The sequence below is a fragment of the Alligator sinensis genome, unplaced genomic scaffold (genome assembly GCF_000455745.1).
Source record: "Alligator sinensis unplaced genomic scaffold, ASM45574v1 scaffold256_1, whole genome shotgun sequence".
NCBI classification, from domain to species: Eukaryota; Metazoa; Chordata; order Crocodylia; family Alligatoridae; genus Alligator; species Alligator sinensis.
Window position 1 is genome coordinate 1,731,590 of NW_005842139.1, and position 24,527 is coordinate 1,756,116.

General features: G+C 38.6%; 1 protein-coding gene across 1 annotated transcript in view; it reads right to left on the reverse strand.

Annotated features, from left to right (window-relative positions):
• FAF1 (Fas associated factor 1) overlaps positions 1-24,527 on the reverse strand; it is a 258,161-nt gene that overhangs the window by 89,769 nt on the left and 143,865 nt on the right. The window contains exons 9-12 of the mRNA XM_025206090.1: positions 13,479-13,574; positions 10,276-10,402; positions 8,268-8,331; positions 7,240-7,321 (exon numbers count right to left, since the gene is read on the reverse strand). Of these exons, the coding sequence (XP_025061875.1) occupies positions 7,240-7,321; positions 8,268-8,331; positions 10,276-10,402; positions 13,479-13,574 (369 nt within the window). The remainder of the gene's footprint in view (positions 1-7,239; positions 7,322-8,267; positions 8,332-10,275; positions 10,403-13,478; positions 13,575-24,527) is intronic.

Genomic DNA, 24,527 nt, shown 5'->3' on the forward strand with positions numbered 1-24,527 from the left:
AGCGTGTCGCCTGTTTTCTCCGACCCAGCGTGCCCGGGCTGCTGGCCATAGCCCGCGCGGCGCGAAAAAGGGCCCAGATTGCTCCCGGCCCGCACAGGTAGGTGGAGACGGACAGTTAGGAGAGGCGGTAGCAGCACCAACAACTGCGTCAGGAGCACTGGGCTGGCCTGGGCCGGCCCTGAGCTGGGTTTATCCAGCCTGCTGCTGCAAAACCCCGGTGACTCTGAACAAAACAGTTAGCGCTTCTCAGATCTTTCACACTGAGGTATGTTTTCCATTTTTTTAAAATCATTCTTGCAGCTCTTTTCTGAACTGCCTCCAATTTGTCAATATTCTTCTTGAATTGTAGCCATCAGACTATGTATTCCAGGAACAGTCACACTAGGTTATAATACCGAGCTGTAAAAGGACACTAATTCTCTCTTCATGAAACAGCGTGGAAGGACAGGCACAATTGGGATTCTGAGGTTCTCACCTTTCAGGGTGCTACAGGCATTGCTTAAGCTCATCATGCGTATAGATGAATCAGTTATGTTCGTATACCTTCATAATCAATTTTAACAAGGTGCTCACAAACAGGTTACCAAACAAGTACCTATTCATATTGATAACCTACATTCAGTATCTTCTACAAAAACTGCAAAATGTGACTTATAGAAACACAGCACCAGAAAATGAGGGCTGGAAGGGACCTCAGGAGGTCGCATCTAGTCCAACCCCCTGCTCAAAGCAGGACCAGCCCCAACCAGATCACCCCAACCAAAGCTTTGTCAAGCCAGGCTTTAAAACCCTCCAAGGATGGAGATTCCACAGCCTCTCTAGATAACCCATTCTAGTGCTTTACCACCCTCCGAGCAAGAAAGCTTTTCCTAATATCCAACCTAAACTTTACTTGCTGCAACTTCAGATTATTGCTCCTTGTTGTGTCATGCACCATCAGTGAGAACAATCTACCTCCATAATGCAGGCGGTAGAAGAAATTTACTACTGGATTTCTCATTATACTTACTGTAGTTCTCACTGTTGGGGGCTAAGAGGAAAACCCAAAATCTTCAAAGAGGAAACCAAGAATTTAAAAGTTTAAATTTAAAAGGATGTTTATTACTATAAGTGAGGACTATCGCATTATATACAATCTTTCGTTCTGACAGATGTGAATGCACTTCACAAAAAAAACTCACTTGACTTGAAACTCAAAAACTCGGATTGCTTGCAACAGTTTCATAACTCTTAGTAAGCCAAAATTCAGCCATTTTTTAAAGAGAACTCAAATGTTCAAGGCTTCACTTGATATCACATGCAAAAGGCTGTGCCTCTCCAATATAGTAGACTTCCAGAGCATCATGCTACAGCAATATGAAAATAGTAAATTAAATGGAAGACTGTTGGCTACTGGATCAACCATTTCATATCCTGAAAATTTACCATCCAAGTAAAACCCAGGAAAATCTATTTAGAAAATAAGGTGATGGGATCACAGCCCTAGATGATATGGTTGGAAAAACATTTTTGTAAGGAGATGAGAAAGCAATTAGCCAGTAAAACCCTCTAATACATTTCAAATATATTTACTCTACTGCTATGCATTTTGGCATCTTGAAAAAAGTTGCACAAGAAGTAGAGGACTAAGGAAAGTTTTAAGAAGGTTAAATTTCCTATTTATGTATGTGGCCTAACTCAAAACAGGAAGTGGGTAAGAGCGTTAGGTAGTTACCACACTGAGCTATCACTTTATGAGAATCCTTCCTTCTTCCACACCCTTCAAACTCATACTTCATATAATGCAATTTTTATAAGTAATCATTACACAGAGAATATTATGGATATTGTAACATAAGCCTTTCTTTTAATATGAGAGAGAGAGAGAGAGAGACTTTTTAAAGAACAGGATAAAGACTCTTCTGTATCTTGTTCTTTAAAAAAAATCCCTCATATTAAAAGAAAGGCTTATAGGCATTGTCTGGGGAACAAGAAACAAAAATTTCTACTGAAACTGTTTTTCTATGGAAAAACAAAGACAAGAAAACATTTTCCTTCAGGTGTAATACAGTATACAATGCCAAATTAAATAAATTCATTAGTCAGTCAGAACAAAAAGGAAGACAAACAAGCAAAGTTATAGGGCACAAAAATGTACACCCGCAATCAAGAAAGTTCACTGAATAATATTTAAAAAATTGACCTTAACAGAAAGAACTGGTTCATCTTAGGGATGGGCATCAGATGCAAGTCTTTGGCTAATCTCTGCCAAGGCAGCGACATTGGCTACATAGTTTCTAATATGTTCCCCAGATTTTGGAGACTTTAGGACTATTGGTAAATTGTTCCCTTTGTGATGGATCTTTTGAGAGAAAGAATACCTGCTGTTCCTATGGACTTCAAATGGGATTTTGCGTGTTTAACACTTCTGAAAACCTTGCTTTCTTGAGTAATACCTCTATCTTTAATAGCATTTTATATGATAAACTAAATAACTAGTGATTGCCAAAAAAATGTAAATCGTCACCTCAAAGCGCAATAGCACATACTTGAAGAAGAGAGGGAAAAACAAAGAGAATTGTTTCTTAGTCTTCAGTAGAGAGGATGTTGAAGCGGTATCTTCCAGAGAGTTATCACTTCAGATGACTAAGGTGCGGCCATGTGAAGAGATTGTGGTTTTAAAAAAAGCAGATGATGAAACGGATGTATTGTAGTAAAATTACTAACCCACAATAATAAAAGAGGTGCTAAATAATTTAGGAATGAAGTGGCAGAACTAACAATAAAATGCATAGGTCCTAGTTAACAAAAATGGATCTAAGTGCCTAAATCTAGAACTGCAATCCTGAAAAAACCCTGCTTAGACACCACCTGAAACTGTGGAAGTGGGTAAATTCCATAATTTCTGTTTAATTGAAAAGTTCCTAGGTGTCTAGCATTGCACTTCTGTACATGTCCTGAACTGTCCAGTCTTGATAAGGCTGAAGAGCCTATGTGTCCCTTTCTTCACACTTATGCCTTCCTGGGATCCAGACATTAGGAATTTCTCAGTACAAGTCCTGTGAAAAGCCTGATCAAATAAATACATGTTTTCAGAGAACACGTGGCAGATGCTTACAGGATCAGGCTCCTCACAAAATGCAGTGGCGGCCACTGATGGCTTTTAACACATGCCTGGGGGAGTAGGAGGTGCCAGCGATGCTGTGTATCCTCTTTATACAACAACTGAGTGATTTGAACACTTGTCCAAGATGTGAAAGATCTGGCTTTAATTTCCTCCTCCGTCTAATGAGATTCAAGCTCACATCTCCCACCTCCCTGGAGTCCCCAAACCACCTAACTGTTCTGGGCTGTGGGCATTTCCAATCCCTCCTACTATGCCGATGTGTAGAAACTACGCTGACATGTAGAAAAGAACTAAATTCAACAGGCACACGAGAGAAAAACAAGCAGAATATGAGTCTATAACCTAGTGGTTAGAACAGCACCTGGAAGAAAGGGAGATCATAAAATACAGAAACTGTCCTGGAATCAGGTCTCCCATTTCCAGGTGAGTGCTCTAACCACTTTAATGCTGTATGAAGGGGAGAAAGAGGGGGACACCAACACTATCACTTCAGTCTCCTCCTCCTCTGACTGTTTGAAAACAAAAAAGTGACCCTCCTTAGTCCCAGAAGTAAAGTGTACAGGCACCTACCTCCAGGAGAGGATTTTAGGATGCAGAGAAGATGGAGTCACCCTTGCTCCCTGCCACCACCCCTGAGGCTTTAAAGGGAGGTTGGGACATGACATTGTCCTAAGTCTTTTTCTCTTGGCTTCCTCTATAGTTTTTCTCTCTCTGCATATTGACTTGAAGTGGCACCTAACACTTCCCACTCTGTGGCCATCGCACCCAAAATACATGTGCTGTAACACCTAACTTTTAGACTGTTATGTCCTTCTTGCAGCTAGCCCACAATCTATTATTAAAACGAACTACTATGCAAGACGAGTAGTGGAAGCTGTATCTAACTTTATAAAACTGCTTTGAGGGTCAATCAGGAGAGCTACAGATCTCTGAATCTTATTTCAATACCAGGTAATCTAGCTAAAAGAGTAATGCGAGAGAGCTTTACATCACGCTGATAAATATTACGTTAGAGAAATCAATGCGAAAGTTGATTCTGCTGCCTCAACCTATAACTATTATTTGAGGAAATCAGCAAGATGGTGGATCAGAAAGGGACAGTAAAATATAATGCATCTGAATTTCCCAAATGCAAAGGAAGATATTTAGAAAATTAAGTACTCAAATATGAGGAGTAGAGTTCTGACACAGATTAGAAACTAGGTAAGAGCTAGAAAACAAGATAGGTTTCATTTTCAAGATGCATGGGTATAATGTCAGAAGAAGCCAATAAAGAACTGCACTTAGAGTGATGCTTCATATATTTGCTAAAAGTCAGTGGACCGAGAGGTATATAAATCAAAACCGAAAGGCAAACAAACACTCATTAAAAGGAAATACTTTAATATTATTCAGGCAAAAAGCTAGTAAGATTCAAGAACGATATGAGGCACTTGTATTAATAAAAATAACACCCAATGCTACACACTAGGTAAGATCAGGGCGTTGAAGGGACAGAATCCTGATGCTTGAGACACAATGCAATTAACATTGTTTGCAAACAGGGAGACACTTCACCAGTGGTATGTTATTTCAAAATTATCCATGTTAAAGTTTTTATATGTCCTCTGTGATATTTAGCCTAGCTGTTCCTATAATATAGAAGTCATCTGAACTACAGTTAGTCCCATCATAGCAAAGTCAAGCTGAGACTGATACAAAGTGGTAAAATAAATTAAGAAACCATTTCACATGAACACAATTCTTTTTTGATTTTAATAAACTCATGTCTCCTCTCTTCACTTCAACCCTGCTAATACACTGACCAAAAAACAAAATGACTTTCTTTTCTATCAAATATGCAAATACCTCGTCAATGAACTCACAGTATACAGCCAGACACAGGTACTAACCGATGCCGCAGTAAATTGCTTTGCTTAAACACGTGTGGACAGTGACATGGAAATTAGTTTACTCTGGCTTAAATTGAGCTGGAGTATATTCATTTGCATTAATTGCACATGTAGACATGCCTACTATGAAGCAAAATCTGACCTGACGCACATTATGCAGATCCTATCTTCAAACTGTAAAGCAAGGCAGAATTTGGCTCATTTCTTCCCTTCATAGGTAGAACAGATATTATCAGTGACAAAGGAGAGAAAGTTCACTGCACTAAAATAAAAGCTAACATAATATTAGCTACAGAACGACTCAATGTGAAGAAACCAGATCATAAAGACTGTCAGTAAAACAGAGGTGGGTATGACCATTATAAATTTTTTATACTAGCTTTTTTTGCAGTTAACATTTTCTGAAACTTGACTGTAAATGGTACGCTTTCCAACACAGAAAAGGGAAAGACATTAAGAATTAAAGAAAAGCTCCACTGCCTATTTCCCCCACCAAATATGCTTTTATTTTATAAACTCTTTAAATGAGTTACAATTTTTTATTCATTTAAAAACCTCTCTCAAATATTTCTGCCACAAGACTGCACATTCATAAAACATATTTATATTTTTTCAGGAAATCTCAACATTTTAGATAGGAAAGAAAAGGTTATTGATGGCTGTTTCACTGAAGCTGAATTGTACAGTACACCTTCTGCTCTGGACAACATTGAGAATTCCTCAAGAAAAAGGCTAGGATCTTTGAGTACTCTCACTGCCAAGTGCTTTCAAATTAAATCAGTTTGAAGCAGTTTTCATTAAGATGGATTGAGTGTGGCATCGTGAGAAACACTCTATCAAATGTAGTGTTTTACTTAGTGATTAACTATATACCAGTTGATGAAGCTCCCCAAATCCTTCGTAATCCCACCACTCCAATAAACATTTAATGAGTATATAAGTTCAAAAAGCCTAGCAGAGGATTTAAACCTTCAATCTTGTTTTTATTTACTCTTGGAACTCAATTTCTCACTTCAAGTGAAGAATGTTGGTGCTTGAAGCTCATCTGTTGCCCTGGTAAAATTAAGTGCCCTCCATAGTATAAATCAGACCACATGATATTCAGGTCGCAATTTCTTAAACTATTTTTCTTAATTAAAGTATCATATTTCCAGTCATTTTATACAACTGAGTTACCAGAAACAGAATAAAATGTTACTCATTTTCTTTTCAAAAAGAAAAGAAACTGAAAAAGATACATTAATATCAACTTTGCTTATTTCATATGCTAAAAATTCAAAATATTGTAATGGAATTAAACGTGGATGTAGTTCAGCTTTGTACAAAAAAATCACAACTATTTTTTTTTTTTAATCTAATAAAAGTATTTAAAATAACAAAGCTTTAAATACAACAGATAATCCTCATAAGACTGATCTGATCCCATCATCAAAATACTGGAAATACAATTTGGCTTCCAGACCCTACATGTAAAAAGCATATGAAAAGTGTTTTGAAGACAAAATGTCTTAAGGTTATACTATGTTAAGAGAGATAAAATAATATTTAGGAGAGCTAATAAAGAGCTCTCTGATTTTATACTGATATATTTTTAACCACTTTTGATGGCAAAAGTGAATTCTCATAAGCTATTTTAATAAAATACTAATAAAAATACTATTTTTGCAAGTGTGCGTAGGACAACTGAAACCTAAGGTGCCCACCAGGCTAAACAGAAAACTTCAATTTAAAAAAGTGTAATACATATACTGCTCTGCCAAATAAATGCTGTACAACACACAAGGCTGCACACTCCTGACCCAACAGACTTCACTGTTTAAATGTACAGTTTTATTTGCCATTATTTAAAAGAGGTGCTGATATAAAACTTTGAACTCATCAGCAATCAGACTGTGACAGAGTGATACGGAACCAACATTTAAAAGGAAAAGAAAGCCTCTAACATCGCAGATAGAGATCATCTGAGGAACTTTGGCCAGAGCTGCCAAAGCCTGGGATTGGCTATGTAAGCACGAACAGTCCTAAACAAAGCAAAAGCAATAGCAAATGTAAGTTATCCTCCACCACCCCAAAAGAATGCGGGATGAATATTTTAAGCAATTAGTTAAATGGTAAAACCATCTAAGAGTAACACAACAAACAAGAGAATTCCATATCCTATCTGACCTTTTCAAATGCAAGATTGAGATATTTTGCCACTTTCTTCCTCATTTAAACAAGGTAATTTTAACACACACTTACATCTCTGGCTTTTCCATAGAAGGCTTCTTGAAAAGCAGCCTCTAGTGATCCAATAAAAAACACGGGATGGCAATCACCGTATCTATTTGAAAAGAAGATGCAATTAATTTGAAGAGAGAGAGAGAACGTTTTCCAACTCCATATTTCTTTTACATCATGCATTAACTCAATTCTTTAAAATCTATAATACTACTTTTCCAGCTATTTTCTCCTCTGCTCTCTGAACTTCCCAAAAGGTCCAAGTGACCAACTGGGCATATTTCAGTGTAACTGCTCACCTTATGAGCTTTATAACTGCTTGTACTCAGAACCTGTTGGATGTTGAAACTAGTATGCAATTATAAGCACAATTTCTCAATATTACATTCTTACAAGTGGATTGCGCTATCCTTGCTTAACACCATCCTAATAATCCAAATACACAGAAAGCATTTCATCACACAGAACCAAAAAAGGCTAGGCATACAAATATACACAGGAATCGCTTCCTTGGCTGCCAGAAAGCTGACACTTCCATGGTGAAATAAGGCAACTGCTTAACAATGCATGATTCAAGGTCCATATATAAATTTCCAAAAGCAAGATGTTACCAATTTTGAAACAGTGATTTTTTTTTTATTTTCAGCTACTCAATTATTCTTAACACTCTTGTGGCAACTAAACATTATTTTTCAGAAGTAACAGGATTTGCAGTTTATAAGAGCTCATATATATTAAATTAACAGTGCTACAGTTTATAGCCAGCATTTCAGTTATCTTTCTGTTATGGAATTCAGTAATGATAGCCGGTTTGTGGCCTGTTAATTAAGGAAAGAATCTGCCACATTTGCTCATGTTGAGTGGTATCTTATGCTACAAGTTGTCCCACCCGGATAATCATAAGGGAGGCAAAATTTGGCCCTAAATGCCTTTGATTAGATAAAGTGATATTTAAGTACATTTACTTTTACTTACATTTTCTGCAGTGTTACAGTGATATTGTAGCAGTGGTCCTTACACATCTTACACAGTTAATAGCCTAACCTTACCTTGAGGAAAATTCTGCTGTAAATTGTAATAAGGCATCTCCTTCATTTTCAGCATTTTCTGGCACTTAAAAAATAAGAACAAATGAAAACCATGTATCAGTGTCACTTGGGAGAAACAGCTTTTAATAGTAAGCAAGCAATAAGAATCCATTTTTCACTCCCTTGATTTTTTCATGTTTATAACTTCTTAAGTACTCATGGATACAGCATGTAAATTGTATGAAATAACTTGCTGGGATGATGGGCCTTTGGATGACCATGATATTTCAAGGTAGTTCATGAACAGTCAGGGTTCCTTGGGTGAATTTGATATCTTTTATTAGACCAACCCAAATGGTTGGAGAATAATAACTATTCTCCAATCATTTGGGTTGGTCTAATAAAAGATATCAAATTCACCCAAGGAACCTTGTCTGCCTATATCCTTAGACCAACACGGCTACAACCTAAACCTCATGAACAGTCAGGGCATTCTACCTGAAGAATTCCACATTGTATTTGAAGGTGGCTCACTATTGGCTGGATTTTAGCTTCTCTCTGGATCCATCCTTAACTTTTGAATAAGGGGATTGTTTAGAAGACTCCAAACATCATTTTACTAATGCAATTTTTTTTTGTTTAAATACTTACAAGGAATCTTAAAATAAATTTCAACATTATGTCCTAGTGACATAACTTGATCACAACCTGACTCTAAGGTCCCTGCTATATGTTACATATATTATTTAACTGGTTAATCAGGCAATACATTTAGACCAGCCACACATGCAAAGTAGCTATCACAAAATTAAAATGACTACCCAGCTATAAAGAACCAACCAGCTCCACAGTTAGTGCTTGAAAATGTGTAACAAATCTATAGTTGGTTTCTATCCAGCCTTAATTCTGAACATGTAGCAGGGCCCTTAAGATAACAATGCCAATAAAGGTATAATATTAATTAATGGCACAGAGATGGTAATTCGGTACTTGTACTTACCCCATCTTGCAATACACGGGGGGAAAAAAATCACCCAATAAAATTACAAGGCATTTACACACTGGTAAAATATTTACTTTTATACACCATGCTCTTAACAAGTAGAATTCATTGTCACAAAGTAATGAGGCTAAACTTTTAGTAGGATTTAAAAAAAACCTCACTGTAACTCAGGTAGCTGATAAGTATATCTACATTTAACAGATGGTTATTTATTATGACATTAAAACTTCTATGCTTCAAGCATAGGCTAAATGCACAGATTAGAGAAAAATTCCCCCAAGAGAAGATAATTCCATAGTTGCCAATTATCAGGTTATAGTGTCTTCCTCTGAAACATTTAACAATAGTCACATGAAACTGATATGGCAATTCTAATATAGCTATTTGCTGACTTTTTTCTCATCTGCTAAAGATTACATTTTAGATACATTTTTTCCAAACTGTATTATGCCGTTTCTCTTCCTTGGTGTAAAATGGCAATAAGTGATATAAAACTAAAAAAGGATGGAGAGAGAAAAAAAAAATACGGCATGCCCTCCTAACAGCATTTGAGACAATAAATAGTGGTATGAATAGGAAAATTAAGGATATTTTTCCTATTATTGCTTAAACAATTACAGCAAAAGCTGTGTTAACCAGCATGACTGGGGTAAGGGGGGGGTGCCGGGTATCTAAAAATTCCGGTTATCTGAGGTTCAATCTTTTTTAAAACCCCTGCAGAGCGGCAGGGTGGAGGGGGGGTGCATAGTAGCAGCAGCAGCGGCCGCACATGGAACAGGAGCTCGGGGACAGGGGGAAAAGGGGATGGCGGTGGCAGCTGCACACAGAGTGGCAACAGCGCAGGATGGCGGCAGTAGCCATAACGCATGATGTCCTCCCACCCCCACTTCGTGGCCGGCCAGCCGGCCATTCCACTTAAGAGTATTCCAGATAGTAGAATGCCAGTTAATACAGCTTTTACTGTAATATCTTTTTGTTTTCACTACAATATTGCATAACTAATGCTAGATTAACTCCAATACTTACTCATTGGAGATTTCCTCAAGGCAGATGATGCCATTCCAAACATCTCTCCATCATCGACTCCAAACTCTGTAGCATCTTCAAAGTCATCTCCATCACTGTCACTAACCATATGAACATCAGTACATTGCTGTTAAAAAAAACCAATATAATCCTATATTACGGGGGCTACTGTCAGTGAAACACAATGAAATATAATGCTGAACTAAATAAATGCATACCAAAAACAATTTTTGATGCAAAAACCCTTGCGCACACAAAGCTAACATTGCAGTATATTTCTAAATGCAGCACATATACAGCATTAGCATGTGATCTTTTATACGTTACAATTTTTTTATTTTTGAAGAGAGACCTTACAGCCCAGCCAGCAAAGCAACGTTATACATAGCAAAAGAAATCATCATATGGAAAAGAAATGTAAATAATTTATATGAAACTAGTTTCAAAGGGTTTAAAGGCAGGAGAGATTATTAGCTAATCTAGTGTAAACTCCTATATGGGTTATTTATCAAATGTAACTGTAGGTGTTCTTATTGCCATAGAAATAGTGAAAGAGGTGCACAGTTCCTAAATATTTTCTTCTTGGTTGAGTACCATGTGCTTTATCAACACTTCCATAGCAGGAGGTAGTCACTGAAATAGTTGGGAAGGGACCTACCCCAACCTAATTTCTCCACACACTCCTACAGTACCTTGCCTTTTAACTGACGTTCTTGCAAAAACCATGCTTTCCCACTCTGTCTAACCTATGAATTGTGATATTATAGAAAGAAACCTAATGTAGTTAGAGAACTTGAGATGCCAGTGCAAGTATGCAACACAAATCACATCAAGAGAAACCCACAGCTCCCTGCATGCTGTATTCCTACCTACCCTAGGCAGATAAACCACAAAACCTTGAGCCAGTCGCTAGTAAAATTACACACATTGCATGGAGTGGCTACAGGGAAAAGATGACTGCACATATTTGTCTTAAATAATCTCTTTTCGTAGTCAGTTCTACAGATTCATTATATTTTGTATAAAACAAGTTTTTCTTTTTCTGTTTTAGATCTGTTGCTTTCAGATTCATTGCACATGCTTGTGCTTTCTCTTGATATGCCATAGATTTGTATGGCTTTATCTTATCTTGACCTTTTATAGTAAATTTACTTGGTTTAAGAGGGAAAAGATGTTAAAATACAGTTATCAAGTCTGCTAATGCAAGCTGGGAACTTAAAAATTAATTACGTGATTTCTGGTTCATGATTGGTTAACTAGTAAGAAAGATTCTGTCCTTCATTACACCTGTAGACATCCATTATCTTTTAACTGTGAAAGTTATGGGGAAGAAATCTCTTAGAAGTAAACAACATTTCACAAAAATTAAACTACAACTTTTTTCAAGAAGGCTGCACAGGTGTAACAACGGGTAAAATTTGACTTTATTATTGAATCCAGTTAGCAATTGTATAGCTGATGTGGAAGCCAGAAAAAACCCACGTTTATACTTTCATATTTGTTTTTCCTCTCTTCGTAGCCAGGCAATTACTATTGTAAACTAAACTCAAGTGCATCCTAGGGGTGTGTGAGAGCTAAAATATAGCTAGCTAACATGCCATCAAATATGATAACCTACAAGTATGCTAAACCAGACCAAATGAGCTAGCAAGGTTGAAATATAGAGACTTTGGGTGCATACAGACATTCAGGGAGGTCAGACTGCATTAAAAATGGCCACCTGAGTTAACTTAGTTCACCCAGGTGCAGACCTCACACTTGGATCCCTACTTAGGTCAACCTAAGTTCAAACTGCACAGAAGTTCCAGGAAGATTAGCTCGGTCTAAAAAAGGCCAACCCAATCTAAGTTAACCCTACCTGCAAGGTAGTCTAACTTAGATCAGACTGGCCATTTTAGACCAATCTAACTGTCCCGGACTACTGTACAGCTCCAACACAGCCCCAGAGCTGGGAAGGCCTAGCTGCTGCTCCAGTCCCAGGGCTGTGCTTTTCCTATATGCACCCCTAGCCCCTTTCTCCATAGACCAGCCAGCCCCCACGCCCCCTCAAGTCCACCAAACCCCTCATCCCACAAGCTGCTGTCAGTGCTAGTTTTATTATCATTCACTGATGCTGGGAACCAAGGAAGTAAGTCCTGGTGGAGGGAAGGGCGGGAGGGTGGGGATGCAGGTTTGCTGAGAGGGGAGGGGAGGGAGCTGTTTGTCAGGGTGAGAGGGGTCGGGGGGCTAAAAATGACCCCACAAACTCCCTTGATTCCACCAAACTCTCCCAGACCCCACTACCCTCCCATGGACCCTGCCTGCCCCCCAAATCCCTGCTGTAGACCTTACTTACCTTCCTGATCACCCCTGCAGACTAATTGCACACCAATCCATCCTGTGGACCCCACCTGCCCACCCCAATCCCTCTGCTGCCTCCGACAGACCTCACCTGCCCCCACTGATCCCTCCCATGGATCCTGCTAGCCCCCCCTGATCCCCTGTGTATGCTGCCTCCCCCACTATCCTCTAGTGGACCCTGCTTGCTGCCCCAGTTCCCTGATCCCTTCACGGACTTTATTTGCTCCCCCAAACCACAATGAACTCCCACAATTTCATTCCAGAGCCTGCCTGCTCCCCATCCACCCAACCCCCCTCATTGGCCCCCGCTATCCCGACTCGCCTTAGGTGGCCATTTTTAACTTGATCTAACCTCCCCCTATCCTCCCTCAATGTCAGTATGCAGCTTTATTGTCCCTTCAAACAAGGGCCAAGGTACCAGAGCTCTCGAAATAAAATGACTGAAGCTATTTGTTAAACTATTTTAAATTTAAAACAGAGGCAGGAAGAACACAGGGAACACTTTAGCCCACATAGTTTAAATGTCACAGAGCTAAAAGCAACTATAGGCAGGAGCTTACCATTAAATGTGTAACTATAGGCTTCACTGACATCACTGGCTATAAGGATTGAAAAATCATCTACACTTTTTAGCCTTCATTTTTCTTTTGAATGCCTTTCTTGTTTTTTCCCCTCCCCTTTTCCACACTGGCTTCTATTTTTCTTTTCTCATAGTGATTAACTTACATAGGCACTGTGAACTAATTTATTTATATATATTAAAGCTATATCATGCAACACTGGAAGAGACAATGACCCACACAGAATAGGTTTTTAGCCATTTTCTCTTAGAACACATTTGTAAAGCTGAAATATTTTCTTACCTCCTCTGACTGTTCTCTGGTTTGTGCAGGTGAAGATCTTCTTCCTACTGTAAGTCGATGACAAGGATAAGTCACCCCTGATGCAGCTAGAGTCATCTGCAATGAAAACAGCAATTATTTATTAATGTATTTGTCTCATTTCAGAGTATTTTTGCTTTGAGCATTTTGAGTTGTTTCAATGTTTGGATTAAAAACTGCACTGCAGAGGTCTGACATTATTATACCAAGATAAATGAGAAGACTGGAAAACTAAAACAACTCTTTATATGAAAATAAATAGTAAAAACAATTATTATTGTACAATTGCTATTAATATGGCTGTATTGTGATACCCCTTTTATGTGTGGAGCTTTAATGATATATTCTCAACTGCACATACAGGGCTGTAATATCTACCTTAGAAACAGACAGCAGAAACAACAGGTTGCTGCGGCCTGTAGATGAGCTGCAAGAACATTTTTATATTTGCTCTCTTTACGAGTTTAAAAGAAGACGACTATTTTCAGAGATTTTTTTCTCTTTAAAGTACTATGATCACTGTTCTTTGAGACTGTGCTGCTATGGCACACTTGCTTGATCTTGTTTCCATGTTAAAATTTGTTATGTGAGATGTCACTAGATCAAATGATGAACTATGAATAAAAGTACGTGCAATTCACTTTCCCTCCCTAATTAATAAGCAAACAGCAAATAAAGACAAGATAAGGTATTGCTAGGGATTAATTAAATACAACAGTTAAAACCTTCAAATACAAGGTTTATGGGTAAGACGTGGTAACAGATATAATCACAATGTTACAATTCCATTTTTAAAATCTATTATTCAATATGAAATTCTTATCGGTAAAGTATTTATGTTTAATTAATGCAAATACTGAAGGCATAGGCCATACTTGCCATTTGAACATCAACACCAGGGATTCTTAGAGTGCCCAGAGTTTTCACATAGGAATCCATAATATTAAAACATTGTGACCTGCTGTGGTCTGAGTTCTTTGCAACAGAAGAACTGCTCTATTATTTTTCTGTAGTCAAAAAATGAATGAAAACTGAGAGCACTTTCTGAGGAGCACACTGAGTCTAAAAAGGTTGAGAACCACAAATATACACATATGAAACCAACAGTGCTGATGAACTTGTAGCTGATACAGGAACAACATACATCAATCAATTTAAGACAAAAGAAGAGATAATTTTCAGCTATTATTTTATGCCTAAATGTAACTTGAACGAAACAATAAATTAATATAGCAATGGTGAAGAACTAGCGATCTCGTGGCTGAAAGACCTACAGATTAGTGGGGGTAATCTTTAAGCATCTGATTCGGTAGGTGTTGCAAGAGTATACTTAATTTCAATATTGATTAAATTACTAATCAATGTGAGAAAGGATGTTAGGACTCTCCCTTATTTTGTGATCATGCAAAAATCATGTTCAAGACAACAAGAGTTTCTGGCATGCAAAAATGGAGACTGAGTCTTACCCAGCCACTGTTCACCCAGGTGGGAAATTTAGCCAGCTAGCCTTCTCTAAAACCAACTTTAAAACAACTCTATGGTTTGACTGTAGGATTCCATTATACAGAAGGTAGCCCACTAAATTTGAATTACATAGGATTAAAACATTCATGGAATGAGAACCAATGCAGTGTGAAAAGCCAGACCACCTCTTCTTTTGGACAAATGAACTTAGTATATCATCCTAATATGTTGTTTAAATTGTCTGATTCTTCTGTGCTGTTCTTGTTATCTCAAACAGCTTTCCTACATTTCTGCAGTTTAGGTAAGACAGTCAGATACACATCTTACTGCCCTCTACTGGACAGAATGACAGAACTGCTCAAGCAAATGAATCATAGGTAAATTTTTCAGAAGGACTTAAGTCTGTTTTCACAAGTGACTCAGCACCAGATGTATGAAGGTATTTAGATGGAGAGAGGTGCCTTGTGAAATTTACAGAAGTGTCTAATAAGCAGGTTAGCCACCTAATTACCATTAAAATTAAAGGATAATGTGAAAAAGCTATGTTGAGAGATTCCAACATATACTAATTTAAGTAATTATTTTATAAAATATCAGAATCTCTACTCTGACTTAACACATTTTTCAAAATGCAGTTTTAAATACAAATTTAAGCTACGTGACTATGTAAAAAAGTTTAAACATTTTTCTATTCTGTTCAAAGTGAACTTTTTTGGAAAGAATGTTAAATGGGGTGAAAATTGAACTCATTAATATTCAGCCAAAGGCTACATTACAACCAACTGTAAATTACTGGACTTGATACAGTAATTACCAAATGAAATTCCATTCCAGGTTATGCAGGGTATCAGATTGGATTATGTAATACTGTAGTTCTTTTTGGTCTTAAAAATCTTTAAAAACAACACAAACCACCCCCGCCACATTTTTAGTCATTTCCTCTGCAGTCGTACACATCTCAAATTAACACTGTTAACTTGGTCTAACAACAAATTCTGCTTTTACAGAACCTAAAGTTGGTAAGTTTTATTTCACACCAGCATCACTAGCTCATATTAGGATTTACAGGTTGATAGTTATTGGTTCCTCCAAAGTCAACAAATAGAAGATAGCAATTGTTTACTGTTTTACTATTTTCTTTTCCCTTTTCTTGCCTAGGGACTGATGAATTTAAATCACACACACACACACACACACACACACACACACACCCATCCTGATTAGACTGTAAAAACGTTAAGGGAAATAAAATTTCAAATAAATTTTGAAGCTGAAAGTGAATATGCTGGAAATACCCTATTTATTTTTATACACAATTCAAGCTGCTTTCATCACTTCTGTGCTAGAAATCACAAAGTTTTAATTTGCTGCAGGTTGAAGCAAGCTGATTAAGCAGGCTAGTTACCAAGTGAATGCTAACCTGCCTGGACTAGCCTAGTGCCGCATTCTTGTAGCAGGGTTAAATAGCAGTTTAATCATATTAAAAAAAAAAAAAACAGAAAAAAATAAGCATATATAGTAAAAAAACGAAGTGACTAATACTGTGGAACAGACAAAATATTAAAACAGACATACAGGTCAAGCTCAATTATCTATGAAACAGTTATGTCAACAATACAAGAACTGTATTCTCCATTGGTATTGCCATTTTGCATCTTAGCAGTTCATTCAGTAAATTTGAGACTAATAAAAAACAAAAACTGACAGCTACAAATCCTGAAACTCTCCCTAAGATACTAGACCTAAAGAACTGGACAAAAATTACAGTAACTTAGATGCATGCTCTCACAAAAAGCAAGGGCAAAAAAATAAACCTTCCATAACATTTTAACATCCTCAAAAGGTTAAGTATAAAATGGATCTCTTTTAGAGAGTTTAATGCAAGTAGTAGATATCCTAATTGGTTCTTTATATACACATATACCTTGCCCCCAGACTCAGCCCTCATGATTTGATGGTTATCACAGTTCTAATTTGCAACCCGAGTACAGTATGTGAGTGAACATTAAAAACACTAAACTTTTTTTATTAAAGCTCTGCTAGTATTTGTGCCACTGTAAGTGTGTGCCCCTGCTCGTCTGGATGCGGCCTATGGCTTCAGACAGTTGACTTCCATGCACCAGCAAATCTCTGCCACATAGTGGGAGGGGCAGATACAGTGCTAGCAGAATTGGCAATGAGATACAAAACTGGGTGTTGTCCATATATTGTTTAATATACTACATTTTGGGTATGTACAGACACTCGTGAAGCATAGGGAAAGGTCCGATGGAGTTGACCACCCAATCTAAGGTAAATTGGCATGAGTGGGCTACCGCATGGACTTGGGGGGGATCGGGGGGCAAGTGGGGTCCACAGAAGGATCAGGGGGGCAAGGGAGGAGGGGAGATTTTGGTAGGGACTGGGAGGATTTGGTAGCATTGGGGGGCAAATGGGGTTTGGGGGGTTGGAGGGGATATGACTAGTGGAGTCCCCAGGAGTTTGGTGGGGTGCAGGAGGGTTTGGCAGAATCAGAGGAGCTAACAGATCTGCAGGGGCGCTTGTGAGGACTCTCTCCCACCCCAAACCATATTTTTAGCTCCCTGAACACCCCATGGGAATATGATTAACGTCCCCAGCAAACCTACCCCCCCAATCCCACCTGGTTCTCTCTCCACCCTGACTTACTTCCTCAGGTTCAAGCACTGGCAAACGCTAGTAAAACTGGCATTGGAAGCAGTTTGCGGAATAGGGCTTCGGTGGGCTCAGGGGGACTGGCTGGTCTGCTGGGGGGGTGGGGGGTGCAGGGGGGTGCCCATCAAAGGGAAAGGAGAGATACCAGGAGGCTAAAAATAGCTCAGTGCTGGGGGGGCAGGGAGGGGAGGAAAAGCACAACCCCAGGGCTGCGCTGGAAATTATAAAGTTCAATTAGATCAGTCTTGTCAGACCCAATCTAAATTAGACTACCTAGGAGGTACAGTTAACTTAGATTGGGTCAGCTATTTTTAAACCAATCTAACCTTCCTGAGCTTCTGTACAGCTCACACTTAGATCCTCGTTAGGTCAGTCTAAGTGTAAGGTCCATACCTGGTAAGCTAAGTTAGATCGGGTGGCCACTTTTAACACAAGCTAACCTCCCTGAACATCTATATACCTAGTTGATAAGCTATACATATAAAAACGCTAGTATCTCAGTCGCCAATCAAGACTATCACTCCATTTTTCTAGGTATGCACATGTGTACACACACTGCTCTGAAGAAATTATAGACAGGTGCATGGTGAAAGAGTTACAGGGCCATAAAGTTACTTGCATCAAGTCACACAGTAGCCTAAATTAGATCTCAACATCTTCTGACTCCAGGCACATAGGGTGTTTATAGACATGCTCCAAGAGGGGAGTGGGGAGAGTGGTTTAATTAGAGTGTCTCCAACAGCTTCTCTAATTAAAGCACCCAGAGCGGGGGCATGTTACCTAAAGCTCATCCAACAAGCTTTACTTAAAGTGCCACTGCCACCATTTTTCAGCACGGGGACACTGATGCATATGACACTGAAGTCTGCTGGAGCGCGGTACTTATCACACTCCAGCAGACTTAATTAATCGAGTCTGCTCCAATGTGCTGTAATTACAGCATGTCAGAGCAGCCTCACTGCATGTGTATAGGCACCCATACGCTCTCCCATGCTACCTCATTTCTAATCCCATGTGACATCAGATAGATGTGTGAGCATACACAGTGACAGAAAAGGCATTGAAGACTTCCAAAATGGAGAGCACTGGTAGAAGGAGACAATCTGGCAGGACATCAAGCTGACAGCAATAGCTTGCTACTGAACACATGAATAACAGATGTGCCCAAAAGCCTCCAGAAAGCTAAACACATACTTTAAAGCTGACATTTTATTTTTATTATATTAAAAATATATATTTCATTTATGAACAACTTGAAATTTAGAGAAAAAAGCTAAACAAATGTTCACTCATATATTCAGGCATCCCTCCTAATCTCCAACCAAAATTTCCCCTGCTCCAACCTAAACTTCCTCTATTGCCACAGAGAGAAGCCCATCTCCATCCTCTCTGGAATTGCCCTTCAGGTATTCGCAGAAGAATATCAAATCCCACCCCCTCCCCAGTCTTCTCCAGAAGATCTTTCAGCCTTTCCTCATAAGTCTTATGTTTATAAGAATAAAGTCTTATATTTAACTGTAAATTTGCTCTTTCCCAAACTGGGCCTCAGATTTGAAGGCCAACTTGGGGGCCAGGAAGGGAGTGGCATGGGGGTGATACAGCTACCCACCAAAAATTCTCCAATGATGACAGTGGAAAGGCACGCTGTGAAAGCTGTCTGAGACCAAGCAGGCAATACACTTACAATCCGGGGGCGCCTATACACGTGCAGCGAGGCTGCTCCGACGTGATGCAATGACAGTGCAGCAGAGTAGACTTCATTAATTGAGTTTGCTGGAGTGTGGTAATTACAGCGCTCCAGTAGACTCCAACGTCCCCGCACTGAAAAACGGTTGGGGGGGGGCGCACTTTAACGAACTTTCTTTGAAGAGCCCCGACACCATTTTTCAGCACGAGGATGCTGATACATGAGATGCTCCGGGCACTTTAATTAGAACAGCTCTCAGAACCACTCTAATTGCAGCCCCCCCCAACACTCCCAGAGCACGTGTATAAATGCCCCAGGTGACTAGGTCAAAACAAATCCTAGTCTGATCCTTTTGGGCAATGTTTGATCTGTGATTGAGTGGGCTCTTGTCTTATCCCCACATAGCACAACAAACCAGAAAACTCTAGGATAGATTTAGTTCCATACAAACAATAATACAAGTCTTTCTGGACATAAGAAGCCTGACTCCCTTGGGTGGGAATGAAGCCCTGAAAAACACACAGAGAGCCTCATGACATGATTCAGATGAGACAAGCATTTAGTGTGGGGATAGAACAAGATCATCTTTTCCATCCAAAACATAGCGCAAGGAAGATTAGCCGCTAGACTTGTATTTGACCAAATCTCTGCCAGGATAGTTGTAAGGAACACCATTACCACAGAGAGCGCTCTGAAAAATATGGTACACACATGACCTTCATAGGAGCAGGGTTCTAGTACGCTGCAGAGACATTTTACACCAGAAGAAATACCATTCAATCAACTCAAAATAAAGTCAAAACTCATGTTACAAAGTTGAAACAGGGCGTCAATTTATAAATGTCATAAGTGCCATTCATTGGAACTCGAAATGTCTTAAGTCAAGGACTGCCTGTACTACTTGTTCCTTTTCAACTGAAATAAGATACGAAATGACTATATCCATGCAATAAATGCTAGAAAAATCAAGTGGGAGTCAAATGCGCCCCTATTATATTTCAAAGACTAGTCCTTGCTGAAGTAAAAATGAGAAACTTCATTGGGTGCAAAGAAATGACACTTTTTTCCATTCAGTTTTCATTTCCAAGTCTCCCATTGAAGAGCTAAATAATTTCCAGGTCTATTTTAGATCAAACTGTATCTAGCCACTGCCCTAGCATGTAAAGAAAGGCAAAGGCTTGGGAGGCTGCTCCGCAGTTTCAGCCAGCTACATGCAATGCAGTCCCTCCAGTGTTCTCCAAGAATCTAGCCTTTAAGTTAAAGAAGTTAAGGAGCTCAAGAACATTCAGATCACCTAATCCTGGATTCTTCAGGCAGTCTGCTACAGTCTTCAGCTTCTGTTGACTTTAACTCTCAAAACCGTTTGAGCAAAACAAGGCACTACATGCTACCCAATGGCATTTCCTTTTGTGTCTACTCACACAAGACTTTGGATAACATATCCAACAGATTCCAAAAATACCTGAAATGTTCAATAAGGGAAAAGCCTCACTGATTTTGGTGAGAACTGGAAAACATGGCTTCCACTTGTGTAAGAGAAAGGAAAACCAGACATACATAGTGCCCATTTGAGAAGATAAGAATTTCTTTGGTGTCATCTGCTGCTCTCTATAAATTTCACAGACAAAAGCTTAATTGGAAGCTTTCATTTGCACACAATTTGGCCTCCACGAGCAACAAAGTATGAGATAATTGTTTATCTCAGTATCAGTTCACTATCAGTGTGTTATGTCATTAATTTTAATGTTTTACAAACCACTGCTTAGGTTAACAAATAAAAGAGTTACGGAAATGCTCTCAGAAAAAGCTTGCTAAAAAACATCATGTTCAGTTTAACTGTAAAGTTCAAGATTACAGTGGTTATGTGAATTTGTTCAACCCTGAGCACATGCAAATATCCCATATTTTCTGGAAACATACATCACCTGTATGCAACTGCTATAACACTCAGAATATTATGCAGTGCATGCTTAAGGCATTAAGAGCAAAAAGTGTGTTTTCATTCATGAAAGCTAAAACAAAAAAATAAAAAACCATACAAAGCTTAAGTAATAAGGACCTGTACTAGAAACTAAACTATGCAGAGGAGGGGAATTCTCATACAAAAGCCACTAGAATTACTCACTAGCTATTACATTATATAACGCTGTCTTTGAATCCATATAGAAAAGTTTAGGGACAATGCATATTGAAATTCTATATTAAGAGACAGAGAGATTTATAGAACTGCAAAAATTTCAAAATCAGGAGGTCCACTCCATTTATGAGACGTTGTCGTAAGAGACCATGGTATGTGTATGGGGATTTATACATACTTCATGCTGCAAGTCCTTCAGAACTAATGAAAATATGATTGCACATGGCACTGAAACTGAAATCTACTTCAAATTCAGAGAAACTACATGGAAACAGGGCCTCATTTGGTTGAGAAGTTACACTAGTTATTTTACAGACTTACTCATTTGCACATAGCTAACTAATGACCAAGCTATTCTTGTTTACCTGTTTCATTATTTAATATCTGATTAATTATTAAAATATCTAGGAAAGAATTACAAAAAACACTCAGGGATAAGCAGGAATCTCCCTGAAGATGGTTTAGACTAGCAATTGCCCCAACAAGAAAAGAAAAATCTAATAGTGCATACTTCCTTTTCCTTGACTACATGAACTTCAACAAACACGCAAACAAACAAACAAAAGGAATGAAGAAGGGAGAGCTTTGGTAGACATAACCATTGCTCTGATGATCCTGTCCTCCTCCATGACTGATGGAGGGGGAATAAATGTAACAGACATTGGAAAGGTAGGAAATTATTGTTTCATGAAGCTAAGAACCTATTTTCTGAAGGCCATCAACATGAAACAGCACAACATCCACTTTGAGACTAGGCCTTCCAGTCTCAACAACTTCCCTCTAGTGCATGCTTTACTCTACTAGCAGTCAACTTAGAAAATGTAAGCAATTGGGTGGCACAGATCAATTCTTGTTCTATAAACCAAGTAGATGAAGAACATCCATTCAATCGATCAATAAGACAAATTGATTAATACAATAGTCTAGACTGAACAGTACGGCAACTGGGAAAGAAACATTTCTAAGGCCTCCAGGCTCAGGACGCACACAGTCCCTTTGTTGAGAGACTTAACTGCTTAGCAGATGTGGGGTATGGAACGAAGGAGGGGGCAGTGGAGTGAGTGAGTGAAGAGAGGGAATAGCAAAGGAAAAGCCTACTTGCAGGCTTGAAACTTGATTATGGCCAGCTATCTATTCTTCAAACCGTTCAAAGAAATTTTTGTTTACAGCCTCATCTTTTAGGAAGGGGTTCCTACATGTGGGAGATTTTCACTTACCACTACCCAAACACAGTATTTGGTTTATGAATGTTGATGGGAAGGAATTAAGCCTACTGTCACCCATTTATATCCTGTTGGAGGCCCTACAGAACGTCATCGGCTGGGATAGAGGCCGTAGGTTCTCTATTCAAAGAGTGGGTGGGGGCTGAGTCCTCCCTTTTTCTGGATGAAACACAGCTCACCTGAAGATGGGTGCTCAGCACTTGAAAATCTAGCCACTGCTAACTACAGATTTAATAAGAGTTAGCTTGCTTTGAATTCATAGTCTCACAGAAGCAAACGAATATTTAATATATGGTCCAAGACACGCTACAAGAAAATGCATCCCTGTTTAAAAAGAGTATCTTAGCTTTTGAAGGATTAAAGGATTTTTGCACATTAAAAGTTTATTCACTCTTCTTTTTTCAAGGAAGTAAGGTTGTACAGTTTTGTTTCAATTAGTAAATTTTGCTAAAGAGACACCACATCTATGAAATAAAAAGTTTGCATTTATGTTACAATGAGCTACTGCATTACAAACAATGAACACTACATTAAAATAAAATAAAGTAAATTAAATGAATGATTAGTAATTTGCAAATACAAGGGCTTTTTTGCATTTTGGGATTAGAGATAAGGCTCAAAGAGATTTGCTAAACAAAAGTTAATAGCTCTCTTTATAGTTTTATGCCACTCAGAAAACCATTAGTAATGTAGTTCAGTACTACTATGCCTATGCAAGTGAATTAACCTGTTGAAGCTTCTGCCTGCCTTATCAACCCTTTCCTTTCCTCTTCAACCCAACAAAATAAAGATGATGACTGCACCTGTTAACTATTTGGTACTTTAACACCAAACAGTATTGGTTGAAATATCAAGTGTATTTTGGATTTCTCAATACTGCAGCAATAATAAAAACGAGCAAAAATGCTTTAAAAACCTGGCAGACCTTGAAACGATCTTCCTCCAGAAAACTAGTTCATTTTTGTTTTGCATCTTCATGATAAAAATATCTTGACAGGTATTCAGCATTTCATTTTAAACACTAACTGGATGAAAAAATTCTCTAGGGTGGAGTGTGTTCAGGTTATAAACCACAAATGCTTATTTATCTCCTCACAAAGTGTTGCTGAGATAATTACTGCTGACAGCTTTATTCAAGGTTCATTTCACTTGTTCTACTATTTTTCTCTAGTTCGAAGTTTAGTAGGGCCCATGGGAAGATCCACCCCTCACACCTGTTCAGTTTCTTCGTGTTACTAGGGCCAGTCTGGACATGTCACTTCAAATTAGCATTGTACCAGGGCACGAACTGTGACAATTACTTATCGCAGGTTTAACTTAAAAAAAAAAAAAAAAGTTTCTAATTCAGCCACAGGAACAGTGTCAGAGTACGTAATTTAAACCTGTTAATACAGGTTGTAGGATACTTATTCTGAGAATTTGTGTGGTTCCCACAACGGATCTTTGAACTAGGAGATAAAGATTCGAGTGAAGAAGGAATACTGCGTAGGTTAGATGTGCCTTCCAAAATTGGTCAAAACTGGAAACAGTTTCTTGAAAATTTTAATTTCAAAGTAGAGCTTGTCCTTCCTAAATTTAGTACTTCAGGCTTGCTTTTCTTCAATTCCTGATTTTTTCCTTCTTATATTTCAAAGACCCATACACTTAGGTACAAATCCAGTTCTGTCTTCCTTTGCAAAGACAGCAACATGCATTGGGCTTCACTGTGGGAGGATGAAGAAGATTGCAAGCCATTGTTCATCACAGACCTTGGCTCGTTGGATCTCTGTAGCAAAAGTATGTGAGAGTCAAGGCACGAGTAGGCTGAAGAGGGATCCATGGGCTACTCTCAGCTGCCTGCCTTTCCC